The sequence below is a fragment of the Mobula hypostoma genome, chromosome 12 (genome assembly GCF_963921235.1).
Source record: "Mobula hypostoma chromosome 12, sMobHyp1.1, whole genome shotgun sequence".
NCBI classification, from domain to species: Eukaryota; Metazoa; Chordata; class Chondrichthyes; order Myliobatiformes; family Myliobatidae; genus Mobula; species Mobula hypostoma.
This window is the reverse complement of record NC_086108.1, coordinates 53,856,928-53,875,432: the sequence shown is the minus strand read 5'-3', so window position 1 is coordinate 53,875,432 and position 18,505 is coordinate 53,856,928. Positions and strand designations below refer to the sequence as shown.

The 18,505-nt window shown below is 41.7% G+C and overlaps 1 protein-coding gene across 2 annotated transcripts in view; it reads right to left on the bottom strand.

The window, feature by feature from the left end:
* ror1 (receptor tyrosine kinase-like orphan receptor 1) overlaps nt 1-18,505 on the bottom strand; it is a 295,234-nt gene that overhangs the window by 61,527 nt on the left and 215,202 nt on the right. For both annotated transcript variants that reach the window (XM_063064125.1, XM_063064126.1), the window contains exons 3-4: nt 18,091-18,378; nt 11,297-11,333 (exon numbers count right to left, since the gene is read on the bottom strand). In XM_063064125.1, the coding sequence (XP_062920195.1) occupies nt 11,297-11,333; nt 18,091-18,378 (325 nt within the window). The remainder of the gene's footprint in view (nt 1-11,296; nt 11,334-18,090; nt 18,379-18,505) is intronic.

The window sequence follows — 18,505 nt, the reverse complement described above, 5'->3', positions numbered from 1 at the left end:
ATCCTTAAATGGAGCAGTCAGAGCCTTAACCTTACCCCAATCTTTGGCAAGATCTCAAGATTGCTGTCCGCCACTGCTACCCAACTAACCTGGCACAGCTTGAGCAACTTTCCAAGGAGGAATGGGCAAATCTTGCTCCATCATGTTGTGCAAAGCCAATAGAGACTTATCGGAAAAAGCCACTGGCTGTAATAGCTGTAATGGGGGGGGGGGGTTCAGCTAAGTACTGAGCAAAGGGGCATGAATACTTTTGAACTGCTGACATTTCAGTCTTTCAATTTTTAGCTTTTCAGTTTTTAAAGTTTTCCCCGTCTTTTAGGCTCCACTGTGCAAAAGAGCATGTGATTCACAAATAAAGATTCTCAGTTAAGTTGATCAAAATCCCTGGTTGTAATACTCACTTACATAAACAATGTTTTCTGTTGGGAGCTGAATACTTTTACAAGGCACTGTATTTCTTAATTTTGGCTAAAGATAAGAAAATATTTGCTGTGTAATCACTAACTGCAAGGACTCTGAGACGGTGATCTCAGTGCTGAATCACAGGGCATCTGAGTTTACAGTCTGAGATTAGTGAGCAGGATACACCTTCACTCTCTCTTCGTTGAAAACAATAAGAGAAAACAAATTGCAAAGAGGAAACAAAAAATATCTTTGAGAGTTACCCAGCTTTTGGCAGTGGTTTGTAAATAAAGGTGCATCTCAACTAGCATGCCAGCTGCAGCCTTGCATGTCATCTCAGTTGTCCTGAGTTAATGAGGGGAAGAGTCTGCTGGCATTCCTGCCTTTGTCTTTGTTCATTTAGCTGTTGCTAGAAAATGTGCAAATGGACATGTCAGGCAAGATCAAACTTGCCTATTTAACTGTGTTCTCTGAAGCTCACTGAATACTGTGGTCAGTTGGTGCTGGGTGGTGGGTGGAGGTAACAGGAATTCAGTTTCTTTTTACATGATCACATCCCAATATGTCATTCCTTTCAAAAATGAAAATGTGACACTTGTAGAAGAAATATATAGGGGACAATTTAAAAAAAAGTTACGTTGAAAATCATAAATATTCCACAGTTTGTAATGTTTAGTAATTTTAAAAAAATACCAGAAACACACAGGTTGGTCAGGCAGTATCTCAGCAGGTGAGAAGGGTTCTGGGGAAACTCAGACATGGCAAAGCATTGGGACCGGATGGTGTGAACCCCAAGGTCCTGAAGGAGTGTGCTGAGTAGTTGTGTGGAGTTCTCCAACACATTTTCAAACTGAGCCTCAGCCTGGAAAGGGTCAACCGTGTGAAAAACATCGTGTGTGGTCTCAGTACCCAAAAAGGGCCAACCGAAAGTCTTGGATGACTACCTTCCAGTGACCCTGACTTCACACATCATGAAGACCCTAAAGAGGCTGGTCCTAGCTCAACTCCGATCCCTGGTCAGATCAACCCTCAATTGCTCACAGTTTGCCTACCAGGAGCACACTGGAGTTGACGGCGCTGTCATCGACCTGCTGAACAGTGCCCACTCCCATATGGATCAGGAGGGCAGCACTGTGAGGATCGTGGTTTTTGATTTCTCTAGTGCCTTCGATACCATACTGCCCTCATTGCTGGCAGCAAAAGCTCATTCAATGCAGATTGGTAGTTCCATTGTATCCTGGATAATGGAGTACATGACTGGCAGACCACAGTTTGTGCGGCTTCAGAGCAATGCATCAGGCATGGCTATAAGCAGCACTGGGGCCCCACAGGGGACTGTACTGGCTCCCTTCCTGTTTGCCCTGTATACCTCGGACTTTAGATACAACACTGAGTCATGGCGTCTGCAGAAATTCTCTGATGACTCAGCAGTAGTTAGGTGTATAAAGGGGGGACAAGAAGATGAATACAGGGCTCTGGTGAAGGACTTTGTCTTGGTGATGTTGTGCTACAGATGATTCAGCTTGCACCATTTGACAAATTTGATGTTGATGGAATTTAGGAAAACTAAGCCTGCATTGCTCCCTGTTACTATTGATGGTGAGGACATGGATGTAGTGAGGACCTACAAGTACCTGAGGGCGCACCTGGATGACAGACTTGAGTGGAGAATTAACACAGAGGCTGTGTACAAGAAGGGCCAGAGTCACCTCTACTTTCTGAGGAGACGGAAGTGCTTTGGAGTATTCAGGCCTCTCCTTCACATATTCTACCTGTCTGTTGTGGGGAGGCTGTGGTAGAACAAAGGACCCTACGTAAAGTTCTGGCAGTTCTGGACAATGGTTCTCACCCTCTGCGTACTACCTTGGCTGAATAGCGGTACACTTTTAGTAATAGACTAAGACAACTGCACTGCTCCGAAGAGCACTATATGAGGTCATTCTGACCCTCGGCCATAAGGCTGTATAATGAGTCAACCTATAGCCGGGGAACTGATGCCCCCCTCCTGTTAGACTGTTCGTGGTAACTTATTTCTTATTCTTTCTACTTCTCTTCTAATATTTATACCTGTGCACTTGTAATGCTACTGTGACACGGTAATTTCCTTGGGATCAATAAAGTATCTACCTGTCTTTCTATCTATCTGTGGAATGACAAACAAAACTGACCAAATGCCTTCAGTCTGTTTCCCTTTCTACAGATGCTACCTGATTTGTTTGAACTTTCCATCATTTCTGTTTTTCAGACAAACAGAATCCGTGTTTGTTTTTAATTAATATTCTGTAGTTCTAACATTACAGCAAGAAATGTATCTTTAGTCACTTTCACTTTAAAATGGTAAAACCACGATGTTCAGAAGTGAGTACCACAGACAGCCAATACTTTCACTTACTTACAGCCATTTCCTCCAACAGTGTCTGCAAAAACCTGAACACCAGATTAGTTGGCCTAAACACAACAGGCAATAAGCACACTGTTAATACTTGCTTGCTCTGAAGACCAATGATTATTGCTTTGAAGATCTGGACTCTGCAGGGCAAGTGAGTGATTTATCTTCAATTCTGAATTGCTCCAAAATGACAGATCGTCAAATTCATTGGAAGCTGATTGGTTACAGATGATCTTCAAAGAACATTATTTGTCTGTATTACTTGTACAGTATTCTCCAAAAATCATGGCCGATCTGTAAGACTGATATTCTGTTAACTTTCAACATTTTCTATCCTTCACACAGATACTTAGCACCCTTTTCCTTTCCTTTTGGCAAACAATAGCTGGCTCCAAGCCAAGGATATACTCATTATAAATTCCAAAGAGGCAATGTTTTTAAACTTTTGAAATTGAATTTGAAATTTTTTTGTACCTTTCGATAAAATTAAACTCAGAATCATAATTCCACGTCCCATTCTGATATGTCTATCCATGGCCTCCTCTACTGTAAAGATGAAGCCACACTCAGGTTGGAGGAACAACACCTTATATTCCATCTGGGTAGCCTCCAACCTGATGGCATGAACACTGGCTTCTCAAACTTCTGTTAATGCCCCACCTCCCCCTCGTACCCCATCCATTATTTATTTATTTATATACACACATTCTTTTTCTCTCTCATTCTCTCCCTCTCACTATACCCCTTGCCCATCCTCTGGGCTTCCCCCCCCCTTATCTTGTTCCCTAGGCCTCCCATCCCATGATCCTCTCATATCCCTTTTGCCTATCACCTGTCCAGCTCTTGGCTCCATCCCTCCCCCTCCTGTCTTCTCCTATCATTTTGGATCTCCCCCTACCCCTCCCCCTTTCAAATCTCTTACTAGCTCTTCTTTCAGTTAGTCCTGACGAAAGGTCTCGGCCCGAAACGTCGACTGTACCTCTTCCTAGAGATGCTGCCTGGCCTGCTGCGTTCACCAGCAACTTTTATGTGTGTTGCTTGAAATTCCAGCATCTGCAGATTTTCTCGTGTTTGCCAAAGTGATACTTGATGTGTGGAGTTAAGAGAGGTGAATATCAGCAAGCCTTTCATATCCAGCACAATTCATTGGAAATTGTGTATGGACGTCAAATGAAGATAAGTTCAGAGGCTATCACTGGGCAGCCTGTGGGATTTCATCTTTTACAGCCACATAAGACAAGCACCATGGGCAAATATTACTGAGCAGTAGAGCTCCTGGTGTACCTGGAACTGACTGGGGCTGTTGTTATTGTAACATTTACCAGATTTGAAAAAAAGTCTCAAGTGGCACTGCTGTTATTTGCTATAAGATTCTTGAAATTGGTACTCTGCCACCTATCAGACCATATTTGTGTATTGCCTGGGTCTTAATGCATACACTGATAGACTGCTTCATTTACTGAAGGATTGCAAATGAACTGAACACTGCACAATTACCAGATATCTTCCTCCTGCCTTTGTAATGAAAAGAAGGAGATTGATGAATATGGTTAGGCCAAAGACACTGCTGGAAGGAACTCTTGCAGTGATGTCTCAGTGCACTGTTGGATGACCTCTTACAGCAAAAATCACCATTTTCCTTTGTGTGAGTATGATTCTAAGCGCTGCAGTTCATTCCCCCGATACCATGTTTTACCATGGGCCTTTGATGTCACACTCAGTCAAATCTTGCCTTTCTATCAAGGACGGTCAATCTCCCCTCGCACCTGAATTCCAGTTCTTTGGTTCATCTTTGGACCTAGGGTTCAATAAGGTCCAGAGCTGAGCGGTTCAGGTGAACCCCAATATGGTATCAGTGAGCAGATAATTGGTGAGTAAACAATACTTGACTGCTTTGCCAATAACACCTTCCTTCACTATGCTGATGAATGGAAATGGATTGCTGGGCAGTAATTAAACGGATAGGATTTGTCCTGCTCTTTGAAAACATGACACATTTGACCATTTTCCTGCATGTTTACATTGAAAGTAACATTTTCCCACTCCTGAAACAGCTTGGCTAGAAGTGCAGGTAGATCTTGTGTTCAAGTCCTTAGCTGTGAGGAGTTGCAATGTAATAGGGGAACAAAGTCAAAAAGGGTGACAAATACAGGACTGAAAGTGTTGAATGCATGTAGCATATGGAATAAGGTAGATGATCTTGTGGCACAGTGATAGATTCGCAGGTATGATGTTGTGGGCATCACTGAGTCATGGCTGAATGAAGATCATTATATGGAGCTTAACATCCAAGGATACACATTATATCAAAAGGACAGGCAGTTAGGCAGAGGGGCTGGAAGAATGAAATGAAATCCTGAGAAAGAGGTGACATAGGATCAGATGTAGAATCTTTGTGGGTAGAGTTTAGAAACTGTAAGGGTAAAAAGACCCTGATAGGAGTTACATACAGACCACCAAACAGTAGGCAGGATGTAGGCTACAAATTACAATGGGAGATGGAAAACACATGTCAAAAGCGCAATCAACACACACAAAATGCTGGTGAACGCAGCAGGCCAGGCAGCATCTATAGGAAGAGGTACAGTCGACGTTTCGGGCCAAGACCCTTCATCAGGACTCGGCCCGAAACGTCAACTGTACTTCTTCCTATAGATGCTGCCTGGCCTGCTGCGTTCCACCAGCATTTTGTGTGTGTTGCTTGAATTTCCAGCATCTGCAGATTTCCTTGTGTTTGTGTTTTTAAATTCAAAAGCGCAATGTTAGGATAGTCATAGAGGTCTTCAATATGCAGATAGATTGGGAAAATCAGGTTTGGTGCTGGATCCCAAGAGAGAGAAAATTTGCAAAAGGTCTACAAGATGGCTTTTTAGATCAGCTTGTGGTTGAGTCCACTCCAGAAAAGGCTATTCTTGATTGAGTGTTGTCTAATGAACTGGATTTGATTTGGGAGCTTGAGGTAAAAGAACCCCTATGAAGCATTCCCCCTGCAATTTGAGAGGGAGAAGTTAAAGTCAGATGTATCAGTATTACAGTGGATTAAAGGGAATTTTAGAAACATGAAAGAGGAGCTGGCCGAAATTGATTGGAAGTGGTCACTAGCAAGGATGACAGCAGAACAGCAATGGCTGGAGTTTCTGGGAGAAAGTCAGAAGGCGTAGGATAAATACTTCCCAAAGAACAAGTGTTGAATCATGGCTGACAAGGGAAGTCAAAGATAGCATAAAAGCAAAAAGAGGGCAAAAATATAGCAAAACTTAGTGGAAAGTTAGAGGACTGGGAAGCTTTTAAAAACCAACAAGGCAACTAAAAAGCCATAAGGTGGGAAAAGATGAAATATGAAGGAAAGCTATTGAATAATATCAGAGAGGATACCAAATGTTTTTTCAGATATTTAAAGAGTAACAGAGAGGTGAGGGTAGATATTGGACATTGCAAACTGGAGAGTTAGCAATGTGGAGCAAGGAAATGGCGGGCAAACTGAATAAGTATTTTGCATCAATCTTCACTGTGGAAGATATTAGCAGTATGCCAGAAGTTTGAGAGTGTCAGGGGGCAGGAGAGAGTGCATTTGCTATTACTAGGGAGAAGGTGCTTGGTAAGCTCAGAGGTCTGAAGGTGGATAAGTCACCTGGGCCAGGTAGACTGCATCTCAGGGTCCTGAAGGAGGTCGCTGGGGAGACTGTGGACTCACTAATAAACTTTCAAAAATCACTAGATTCTGGCATGGTTCTGGAGGACAGAAAAATTGCAAATATCACTCCAAGAAGGGAAGGAGGCAGAAGAAAGAAAATTATAGGCCAGTTAACCTGACCTCAGTGGCTGGGAAGATATTGGGAGTCCATTATTAAAGATGAGGTTTCGGGTTACTTGGATGCACATGATAAAATAGGGCACAGTCAGCATGGATTCCTCAAAGGAAAATCTTGCCTGAGAAATCTGTTGGAATTCATTGAAGAAATAACAGGCAGGATAGACAAATAAGAATCAGTTGGTGTTGTGAGATTTACAGAAGGCTTTTGACAAGGTGCCACACCTGAGGCTGCTTAACAAGAGTCCATGGTATTACAGGAAAGGTATTAGCATGGACAGAGGATTGGCTGATTGGAAGGAGACAAAGAGTGGGAATAAACAGAGCCTTTTCTGGATGGTTGCCAGTGATGAGTGTTATTCTGCATTTGTGGGCGATATTAAGAGAGGTAGAGTGGTATATAGTGCTGAGGAAGCCAAGAGTCTGCAGAAGGATTTAAGACAGATTAGGAGAATGGCCAAAGAAATGGCATATAGAATATAGTGTAAGGAAGTGTATGGTCATGAACTTTGGTAGAAGGAACAAATACATAGACTATTTTCTGATTAAACTGAAAATTCAAAAATCCAAAGTGTAAAGGGACTTGAAAGTCCTCATGGTTAACTTGCAGGTTGAGTTGCTGGTGAGGAATACAAATGCAATGTTAGCATTCATTTTGAGAGGACTAGAATATAAAAGCAAAGATGTAATGTTGAGGTTTCATAAGGCACTGGTGAGGCTTCATTTGGAGTATTGTGAGCGGTTTTAGGACCTTTATCTAAGAAAGGGTCTTGGTCCAAAATGTCGACTGTTAATTTATTTCCACAGATGATGTCTTACCTGCTGAGTTCCTCCAACATTTTTGTGTGTTGTTGAGAAAGTGAGAAAGGATGTGCTGACACTGGAGAGGGTTCAGAGGAGGTTCATGAGAATGATTCCAGGAATGAAAGGATTATTGTATGAGGAGTGTTTGATGTCTCTGGGCCTGGACTCACTGGACGAATGGGGGGGGGGGGGGCGGGGTTCGCATTGAAACATACCGAATTTTGAAAGGTCTAGATAGAGTGGATGTGGAGAGGATGTTTCCTATAGTGGGGGAGTCCAGGACCAAAGGGCACAGTCTCAGAATAGAGGGATGCCCATTTAAAATGGAGATGTGGAAGAATTTCTTCAGCCAGATGGTGGTGAATCTGTGGAATTCTTTGCCACAGATGGCTGTGGAGGCTAGGCACTTGTGTATTTTAAGGCAGAGGTTGACTAGTCAGGGCATGAAAGTTACAGGGACAAGGCAAAGAATGGGGTTGAGAGGGAAAATGGATCAGCCATGATGAAATGGCGGAGCAGACTCAATGGACCAATTGGCCCAATTCTACTCCTATCTCCTATAATCTCATGGTCTTATATTGTCTGGTTCCATCACCTTCTTGGTATCCAGTGCTCTCAGCTGCTTCTTAATTTCTCATGGAATGAATAAACTGGAGACTGGCCTTTGTAATGATAGGTATCATATAAGAAATAATCAACTGATCAGCTTGGCATTTCTGGCTGAACATGGTTGTAAATGTTTCAGCCATTTCTTCAGCACAAATCTGAGGGACACCTGATTTACAACTGCAATTTTTATTTACATAGTGAAGAAAGAAGGAAAGGAAAACAATATATAACCACAAGAGATTCTGCAGCTGTTGGAACTCCAGGGTAACACACACAAAATGGAGAGGAATAGACATTTTACATTTTGGGCTGTGATCCTTCATCAGGGCTGGAAAGGAAGGGTATGAACATTAGATAAGAAAGCGGATGTGGGGAAGGAGCACAAGCTGGAAGGTGTTAGGTGAAGCCAGATGAGGGACAAGGTATGTGGGCGGGGAGGGAGATTGAAGTGAGAAGCTGGGATGTGATCATTTGAAAAGGTAAAGGGCTGAAGAAGGAATATGATAGAAGAAGAGAGTGGACACTGGGAGAAAGGGAAAGAGGAGGGACGTGATAAGCAGGTGAAGAGAAGGGATAAAAAGGGGAGTCAGAATGGGGAATGGAAAAAAAGAAGGGGGGGAATAAATGACCGGGTGATATAGAAATCAATGTTCATACCATCAGGTTGGAGGCTACCCAGACAGAATATGAGGCATTGCTTCTCCAATCTGAGAGAGGCCTCAGTTGTAGCAGTAGAAGAGGCCAGAAAATTAGGGGTGTGAAGTGGAATTAAAATGGTTGGCTACCAGGAAATCCCTTGTTGCAGGTGGAGCGAAAGTGCTGAGGAAAGCAATATAGCACATACCAAATAAGAGAAACTGAGAACCACCAGAAAGGTTAGGAATAGAAAGCAAAGAAAAAACAAATTCAAAAGATGTCTTTTAGATTATTGAAGCAAGGAAAGAGATAACGATGCAGAAGGAATGAATAGTTTCAGAAATCAAAAATGTACCTGTTCAACAAACAGCCATTTCTTGTGCAGTGGAGGGTATGCAGAGTAAGATACAGTTCAGTATTAGAAGCAATGAGGCATAACGTAGGAAGGTAATAGTACAAGGCATTTCAATTATAAAATTGAGATGCTTTGACATCTGGAGTGAAAAGAGGTTGGAGAAGGCTGAACATGAAAATGAAGGATGGAGTAAATGAAGACATGAACAAGTAAAAGTTGTATGAAGTTGAGGCGGAGAGATTAGATGTAATGTGGTTGCACTGACACGTGTACATACTGTAGGCTTTGGCAACATAAACAAAGATCTACTGGCAGATGCTGGGAAGATTGACAAAACTCCCAGAAGCAGTTTTGTTAACAGAAAGGTAAGAGAATATGAGCTTGTGGCTGAGCACAATGCTGAAAGGTCATGTCTTTCCTGACTCAGCTTAATTAAGAGAGGGTAAGGGAATGAAGCCAGGGATTCAGAAGTGCTGACAGCAGCACAAGAAGAAGGTCTTAAGTTTTCTGACATTCACCTGGAGGACCTTCTGGCTCATGCAGCTCTTGATAACAGACAGGTAATTTGAGGGCAAAGCAACACACATTTGAACAATGGAGAAGAGTGTTACTACAATATTTGAGGATACAAATTATGAGCATAGACTGCATTTTGCTAGGTTATAACTTGCTTACTGATAGTTCCACCCAAAATCGTGGGATTGGGTTGGAGGGATGGGATTGGGTGTAGGGAAGGAGAGAAAGGTGAAATTTGTGTTCATGTACCAACATATTATTTCATATTGTTTCACAACATCGAAAGAAGCTATTCTGCTCATCAATTCCATACCAACGTTGAGAGCAATCCCACTGCTCCAAGTACTTACTGCAACCCGTTCTCTCTCCCATGCCCAGATTCTCCCACCAGCCACCTGCACTGGTAGCAACTTATTGTAGCCAATTCACCTTATGGTCAGCGCATTTTTGGTACGTGAGAGGGAACCAGAGCATCCGGGGGAAAGACAGACAGTCACAGGGGAATATGCAAGATCCACACATACTACATGTGGTCAGAATCAAACTGATATCACTTACAATCCAAACAGAAAATTCATGGAAAGACACCAAATCCATATTTAGTGCATTTATTAAAGGTTTGAGTGTCTTGAAGCCCTGAAACTTCTAAATACAGCCCAGTAAAATTAGTCATCCTGAACACAGATTTTAAAAACATAGCTTGGTTTTGTCTTTCAAAAAGAATGTTTTGGCTTCACAGAGGGTGCAGTGCAGATTTACCTGATTGTATACCAGGAAGGTGGGACTTCAGCTATCTGGAGAGAATGGAGTATTTTGGATTGTTTTTCCTTGGAACCAGGTGGGTAACAAAATATTTAAGAGGCTTTCAAAACCATGAGAGCTTTTGATAAGTAAGAAGAAACTATTTCCATTGCAGAACGTTTGGTAGAAAGAGATCACAGAAAGGTATCAAAGAGCAAAAGAGGAGATGTTCTTCTTACCTACCTAGTGGTTTGCAAATGATTTTTTTTTAAATTCAGTGATTTGGAATACACTGCTTGATGGGGTAACAGCAGAGAAGAAAGCCACTCAGCTCATTGGGTCTGTGCTAGCCCTGATTATTTTATCTCACATAACCATCTCTCCTTTTCGATCCTTTTGCCACTTATTTCAATAAATGGCTGTGTAGATGCACATTAGTATCCAATTAACCTACAAACATGTCTTTGGAATGCGGAAGGAAACCAGATAATCTGGCGGAAAGTCTCATGGTTATAGAAAGAATACTGCGAACTCCAAAGAGAGAGCGCCTAAAGTCAGGATCAAATCCCTAGAACTCGTGAGTCAGCTGTACTATGTGTAGCACCACCGTGTGGCAAGATGTAAAAGCTCCATCATTAATACCTACTTTTTGGAAAGCAGAAAACATTGACAGAGAAGAGAAGAAAATAACATACAGACTAAGCAGTCTTATTATCATATGTGAAAGCATGAGAAACAAATGCCCACCACTACAGCAAGTACTGTGGCCCGATTGCAATTTGTTTCATCACAAGCAAGGACCATAGTAAAGCATTTTTAAAGACTGGCAAAACAATATCGAACGGGTTGCAAATGAAACAATGTACAAATGATTGCTTTAAAAGAAAGAATGTTTTAAACTTATTGAAAATAACCCCATGCCATTTTCCAAGTTCCTTGAAACTCTTTAAGTACAACTGTGTATGCCTGAAGTAAGAATGCCCGATGAATGTTAGCTCTGGAAATAGGTAACAATATGTAGACGAATACTCACTGCGTTGCCTTGCCTGAATTTGGAGTCGGTGGGGGTCCTGCAAGGAGGGAAATACAGAGAGTTAATATTCTTGAGCTGAGTGATTTTTTTTCCTCATTCTCTGTTTATTCTGGTTTTATTTATCTTCAGGTATCTGTTGCTTCACACTTTGATTCATGTCAAAGCATTGAAAATCAGAGCTTGGTGTAAAGAATGAAGTTTATCAGTGACAGATGTTTTCTGGAAAAATATTCCATTGACTATTGGACTAACAGTTGGATGTATTATCCAGTGTGGAACCGACCCACATGGAGACAAAGATTCCATGTTAAATTCCAGACTCATGTTGAGTTAATCGAGCCACATTCAGTAGGAGGATGTCGTTCATTCAGATCATGGGCTGGGAAGGACAGGAGCAGAAATCTAGCTGTCTACATGCCACCACTGAATGTTAACTGGTTGAATATGCAAAGGCAAGAATAGGATTACATTTGCTAATGCTCTCTCTGCTCCCTAGCTGTCTCATTTGATGAACTTCCATTACAAAGAATACAAAGATAGCAGAAGTCAGAAGGAACCCATCAGGCCTTAGGAAGGGTGTATGCATGTGGGGAGGGGGAACTGAAATTGGAAAAAAAGTTAAAATAGTTAGACATGCAAAAGGAATCTATTGGTGTTGGATTATTATTGGTACCTATACCGAGATACAGTGAAAACCTTTAGTTTTTCATGCTCTCCAGGCAGATCATGCTATAGATAATTACACTGAGGTTTTCAAAAAGAAAACACTGTAGAATACAGTGTTGCAGTTACAGAGAAGATGCAATACAAAGCAGAGAAATAACACGCAAGGACCACTAAGAGGTAGATTGGGAGATCAAGAGTTTATTCTTTAGCATATGAGAGGTCCATTCAAAGGTCTGGTAATAGTGAGATAGAAGCCGTACACAGAGCTGTGTCTCAAAAGTTTCATTCACTCAGAATGTTGTTGCCCATGTCCCCATAGATCTAGCCTCTTGTAATTTTGAACAATATTCATAATTATGCTTAAAGTTAGAATCTTTTTGGATGTTGAATGTAGCAGTTCATGCAGCCACAGAGGATCAAGGATATCAGATGATGAGAAGATACATTAATACAGCAGCAGAAATACTAAAATGAACCTTAGTTCTTATGGTCATGTTCAGGTAAGTAATCAAATTATTTTAAGAGGCTATTCAGCTCCCTGAGTATGTAACAGCTCTCGGCAGAGTAATCCCAGCAGTCCCATTCCCCTGCTCTTCCTCCTTAGCCCTGATTATTATTTTCCTTCAAATGCCCAGTTCACTTTTGAAATCCTTAACAAGCAGTGAATTCCGGATCATAATCATTCACTTTCATCAGCCTTTCAATTTGAAAGTTTGTCCTCTGGTCTATAAGCCATTTGCCAATGGGAACACATCTCTACAACATCTTATTTAAACATGCCATGCTCTTCTCTCAACCTTTTTATTCCAAACAGGACAGCCCTAGTTGTTTTTTTTTGTCTGACTTTGAAGCTGAAATCCTCTATTCCTGGGGCCATTCAAGTAAAATTTTTTTTATAGCATCTCTGATGCCTTCAACACTCTGAAGTGAGATTATTAGAACTGGAGGCAGTATTCCTTATTTAACTTGTTTATTTGTTATGGAATAGAAGGAGACCAGTTCCATGCACAGCAGTCCCAGGAAATGGACATCAGTCCTATATGATGTCCATTTCCTTTAACACAGGGGTCCCAACCTGGGGTCCACAGACTCCTTGCTTCATGGCATTGGTACAAGACATAAAAAGGTTGGAAATCCCTGCTATAACATATTCTCTTGCACATGTCCAGTTCCCCTCCTCTGATTCTCTTTGCCATTAACCTATGCTAAGAGATATTTTACAAATGCCAATTAGCCTCACAGCTTGCTTTTGTAATACTGGTGGAAACTAGAGCATCCAGACAAAATCCACATAGTAACAAGGAGAACACGCTTCCCTGACAGTATCCGAGCTCAGGATCAAACTCAGGTTTCAGCAGCTGTGAGGCCTCATGCCTATCCACCCTGTACCTCTGTTTTAACTGTAAGCTAACCAGTTCCTTTATAATGATTCAAAATTACCTCCCTGCTTTTGTTATCTACACTTCTGTTTATGAAATAAGTCACTTCAGTGCGGGGGTGGGGGGGTTAATCAACAAAACAGGGTGTTAGAATTTTTAAAATGTTTTCTTGCACTCAGCTAGAATAATTTCCACTTCAGAACTGATTCACCATAGATAATCTGTAATTTCAGACGCAGCCATCCTGTACCAACTTATGAACGGTGGTGGAAAAGGGGGAAGTTGTGACAAATGTGACCCAACTCCATTCTCTGATTGCAGTGCATAAATTTAGCCACCATACAATATAACCTTACAGCTACTTAAGAAAAAGCTTTGTTTTTCTCTCCTGATCCTTCTCAAAATCACTTACCATACTTGGTCAAGGTAGGAAAATATCTTCCAGACCTCAGCCAGTGCTATACTAAAAGCAGATGACAAGGGTATTAGTGGGGGTTGGGATGAGCTTGAAGATTTTAAAAAAATTGCATAGGATTTCCATTCCCTCATCTAGGAAAAGTGTTAAATTTTCACTCACCACCTCTCCTCAGAGCTACAAGTGTGAATGAAAAGTGAACAATGGATGGGTTGCAGATGTGCTCCAAGATTTTATTACAGGCCAGTAATTCCTATACCTCCTCCACACCAAAATCGGGTGCTACCAATGAGAGGGAAATTTTCACATTCTACTTCCTCCATTTTGTTCTTTTGAATTTACATTTAAAAAGAAATCAAAGACTCCTCTTTAAAGAAAAAGAGATTTTTCTTTTGACTGGAATATCATGTGGTATCCTAGTCCATTTCTCGCATGCAAGATGGTACAGGATTTCCAACCCTTTAATATTTATTTCAAGCCCAAACCCGTTCTCAACTCCACACCAGGAATCATGATGCAATGATCAGGAATGACAACAACTGTTTGACTTTATTTTTCACTTTTTAATCCAGTATCAATGAGATTGCTAACAGCTTGTCAGATCAGCTAATGCAACACAAAAAAAAGATTTAAAAATTGGGACCAGTCTGGCATCAGTGGCTCAAACTCATGAAGTGACTCATTGAACAACTGAGCCCTTGGGGTGCAAGAGATTTAAATTATAACCATAGCAAAATGCACTGTGGCACCACAAAGGGAGAACTGCAGCCACAGATCTAGTCTTGTAAAGTAAGGTTACTAACTGCAAAGCAATACACTAAAGGGAAAATAAATCCCACTTAAACCAATATTATTTAGTTTTATCAACATATTCCTTTTGTAATATTTTAAAATCCTTAGCCTAAAAATTGTGCAGTGTCCTACAAATGCTATGGGTAGTTATAGTGTCAGGAACTCTACTGCCTTAAGCCCAGGCCTGAGGCAATACTGAATCAGCTCTGCACATTTTCAAATGAAAGTGTGCTGCCTCAGTCCCATGTGGGCTCCAGGCAGACCAGGAGGGAGCGAGAGTAGATAATCAGGTAAATGACTAGTGGTTGCAGGGTAGAAGGTAAGGATAAGTGGCCTGAGAGTCAAGGTCAGGTTGGTTCAATGATCAGGTGTTCTGCCACAGATGGGCAGTGTAGTGAGAGAAAGGTCTGTGGGAAATCATTGTGTAATGGGCCTGGGCTGATCATAGAGAAAGAGTGGGGGAAGACAGATGGATTAATGGGGAGCTCAAGGCCAGAGCCAGTCAGAGGATCAGGAGAAGATTTTGTGCATGTGCATGTGTTTTGTTGCCATTGTTATGTTGTTGTTGCTTATGTTGTTCTGCTGAACACTGTGGGCATGCTATGGTGGTGTCAGAATGTGCAGTGACACTAGCAGGCTGCCCCGAGCACATGCTTAGGTTGTATTGGTTGTTAATGCAAACAATGCACTTTGCTGCATGTTTTGATGTATGCAGACATCCCACTTCTCCCAGAAGATCCCTGTCACGCGCACTGTTGAACTTGAATGCACGCGAGGTCATTACCCGCGCATCATCCATGTCAGCGCGGGAAGGAGATCAACTCCTCGAGCTTGCAGATAATGGCGGGCTGAAAAGTATGTTTGACATAACATCTCTGCCGGCATTCTGGATCAAAGTCAAGGCTAAATATCCTGAGATAGCCACGAAAGCACTGAAAACGTTGCTTCTATTTCCAACATCATATCGTTGCGAAGCGGAGTTTTATGCAATGAATGCAACAAAAACTAAATTGCAGAATAGACTGGACATAAGGAACCCCCTTCGAGTATCGCTGTCTCCCATCACCCCTCGATGGGACCGTCTTGTTGCAGGAAAACAAGCCCAGGGCTCCCACTGATTCAACGATATTGGTGTGTTGCAATGATTTTATATGTTCATTCGAGGAAAATATGCGCTGTGTGTTTAATATCTAAACGTTACTTAAAATGTTATGATGCTATTGACTTATCACCTATATTCCGGTCGCGATTAACACCCCCCCCCCACCCACCGAGTTGGCCGGTCCGCAAGAATATTGTCAATATTAAACCGGTCCGCAGTGCAAAAAATGTTGGGGACCCCTGCTAAGTAGACCTATCGGTTTTCTCTTGGGCGGGCTTTACAGTCGACCTCAAAAATAATGACAGTGTTGCTCGCTGCACTGTTTGCAACAGTGACTTTTCTATTGCCCATGGTGGGTTAAAATGTAAAAGACATGTTGAGGTGAGTTTAACAGGTGTCATTACAGCATAGCTAACGTTATTTAAACTAGCTGGCTAGCTGCTAAGGAGCTACGCTATTGATGTCCTACGTGATGAGGCCAAACTCCTTGTAGACTTGCTTAAAGTTGTAATAGAATAAACATGATAATATAATATAAGTACATATTTTAATGTCACATTTGCTGCATATACCCAACTTGGTTTACAGATTAGACAAAATCACTAAACAAAGTATTACGGGGGGGGGGGGTGCTATCTCCCTGAAATGAGTTTTTGCAGGGTGGGATGTCTGTGTATGTATGAGAAGTGAGTGAGTCTGAATCTGTGTGTGTGTGTGTGTGTGTGTGTGTGTGTGTGTGTGAGAGAGAGAGAGAGAAAGAAAGAAAGTGCACGTGTGTGTGTGTGTGCACTTGCATAGAAGGTAAGGGCGGTGACCAAGGGAGGTGGTGAAAACAGTACCATAGTTTAGTGCGGGTAGGTTAATAAAGGGTAAGAAGTATGATATTTATCCTAGACCAGATTTAAAAGATATATGGAGGATTAATGCAGGCAGGTTATACTGAATAATTATACAATTCTGTGTATGATCAACAATCATCCACACCAGTTTAATTTCCGTGTTATGTTCCAAATGGGGTGTTCCATGGAGACTGATATAATTAGATGGGCATCAGATTACGTTGTGTGTAATCTGATGCACATCTGAAGTGTAAATCAGATCAGGTGTGCATATATCTCTGGAAGTATGACAGGTTTTGATCCAAAATGTCAACTGTTCATTTCCCTCCACAGATGCTGCCTGACCTGTTGAATTTCTCCAGTAGTTTGTGTGTATCTGGTATAGTGCAAATGAGGATGGAAAGGTGCAGCAGACTCAATGCTCCTATGTTTGATGGTCTTATGGTCTAATCCAGAGAGGAGGCTACTATCATCTCACACTCCATAGGTCACTTTTTCTCATGATGACCAATACCATTGCCAACAAGGCAGCAAAGGACAAGAGAAAATAAATTGGATTTCACTGGAAAATGAGCACCAAAATGGTGCTGGTTTGTGCTCATCTGACCTGGTGCAGGTTGCAAACAGAACTTTGTGCCCTTCAAGTCTTTGTCCTTGATTTGGACTTTTCTAAGAGCTGGCATGTACGAATGCTAGAGCAATCCCCAATGTACTGGAGGAATGGAAGGGTGTTGCAGGATACGTGGGAGGAAAGAAACCGTCATTGTTTTGGTCAAAACCCTGTATCGGGACTCATTCTCCTAGCGGACTTCTCTTTTGACTCCTCTCACTTTCTACAAATCAAAGTTAGTTGCCATGGGCACCAGCTATGCCTTTTTTTTGTTAGCTTTGTGGATAAGTCCCTGTTCCGAAGTTTTTCTGGTACCACTCTCCAACTCTTCCTCCATAAATCCCACCCTTCACCAAGTTATTAATGCTCGTTGGTGCTGACGGGAGTTGTGCCTGTAGATCATAAATGAGAAGTACTTCATCTTCATCTTCAGCTGCTGGTGGACGTCATCCCAGTAGTGGTTCATGGATATATGAAAGCCCCCTGACTTCCTGATACTGCTCCATGTACTGAACTGAGGAGCAGAAAGAATATCTTCACATGTAGGTGTTTGGAATTTGCCCAGTTCCATAATGAGGTGGCAGGAGGAGGCACCAAAAGCACCAGGGACATGACTAGAATGCTATAAATTTTATGGTGTTCACACATATGATCTCTTTCTAATCATAAATTCTACATAATTCCATTTGCTGCAAACCCATCAAAGAGCTTACACGTGCACCCATACCTGACATCTATGATATAATGTAACCGTGTAGATGTGCAGGAAACTCTATCTTTTCAAAATGCCCTCCCCCATGAGCCTCAAATCAAAATAATCTACAAATGAATGTGTCACATCGAAGTACATAAGGCTGTACCCCATTGTGATTGGGCCCAAAGCATTGGCTTGAATTTTGGCTTTTCGCACCAATATGAAATTGGTTTTGGAACCTAGAATTCCTTGTTTCATATCCCCATAACCTACGTAACATTTTAATGGAGATCTTACCAAATTTGACAAAAAGCACGCCTGTAGTTGACACAGTCTTTTGCCCATTTGTTGCCACACACTGGAAATAACCTGTGTCTGTGGTGTCGAGGTTTCGTATTCGTAGGCGGGAGCCATAGTTAGTTAGTCGGTAGGATATCCTCCGTGGCTCCTGGACAACTGGAGCGTCGTTCTTCAGCCATCGGATGGTAGGTGCCGGATTGCCAGACACTTTACAGTACAGCTCTGCAGTTTGACCAAGTGATGTTGTGATATTATTCATTGGCTCATCAAGGATTAGATAATAATCTGAAAAGCAGATTTAAAAAAGTCTTTAGCTGCAAGTGAGTAAAACAATTCAGTTAATAAGAAAGAAATGTAAAATGCATTCAGTAATTTAAAAAAATAAGTACTGCAATGATGGGTTAATGGATTA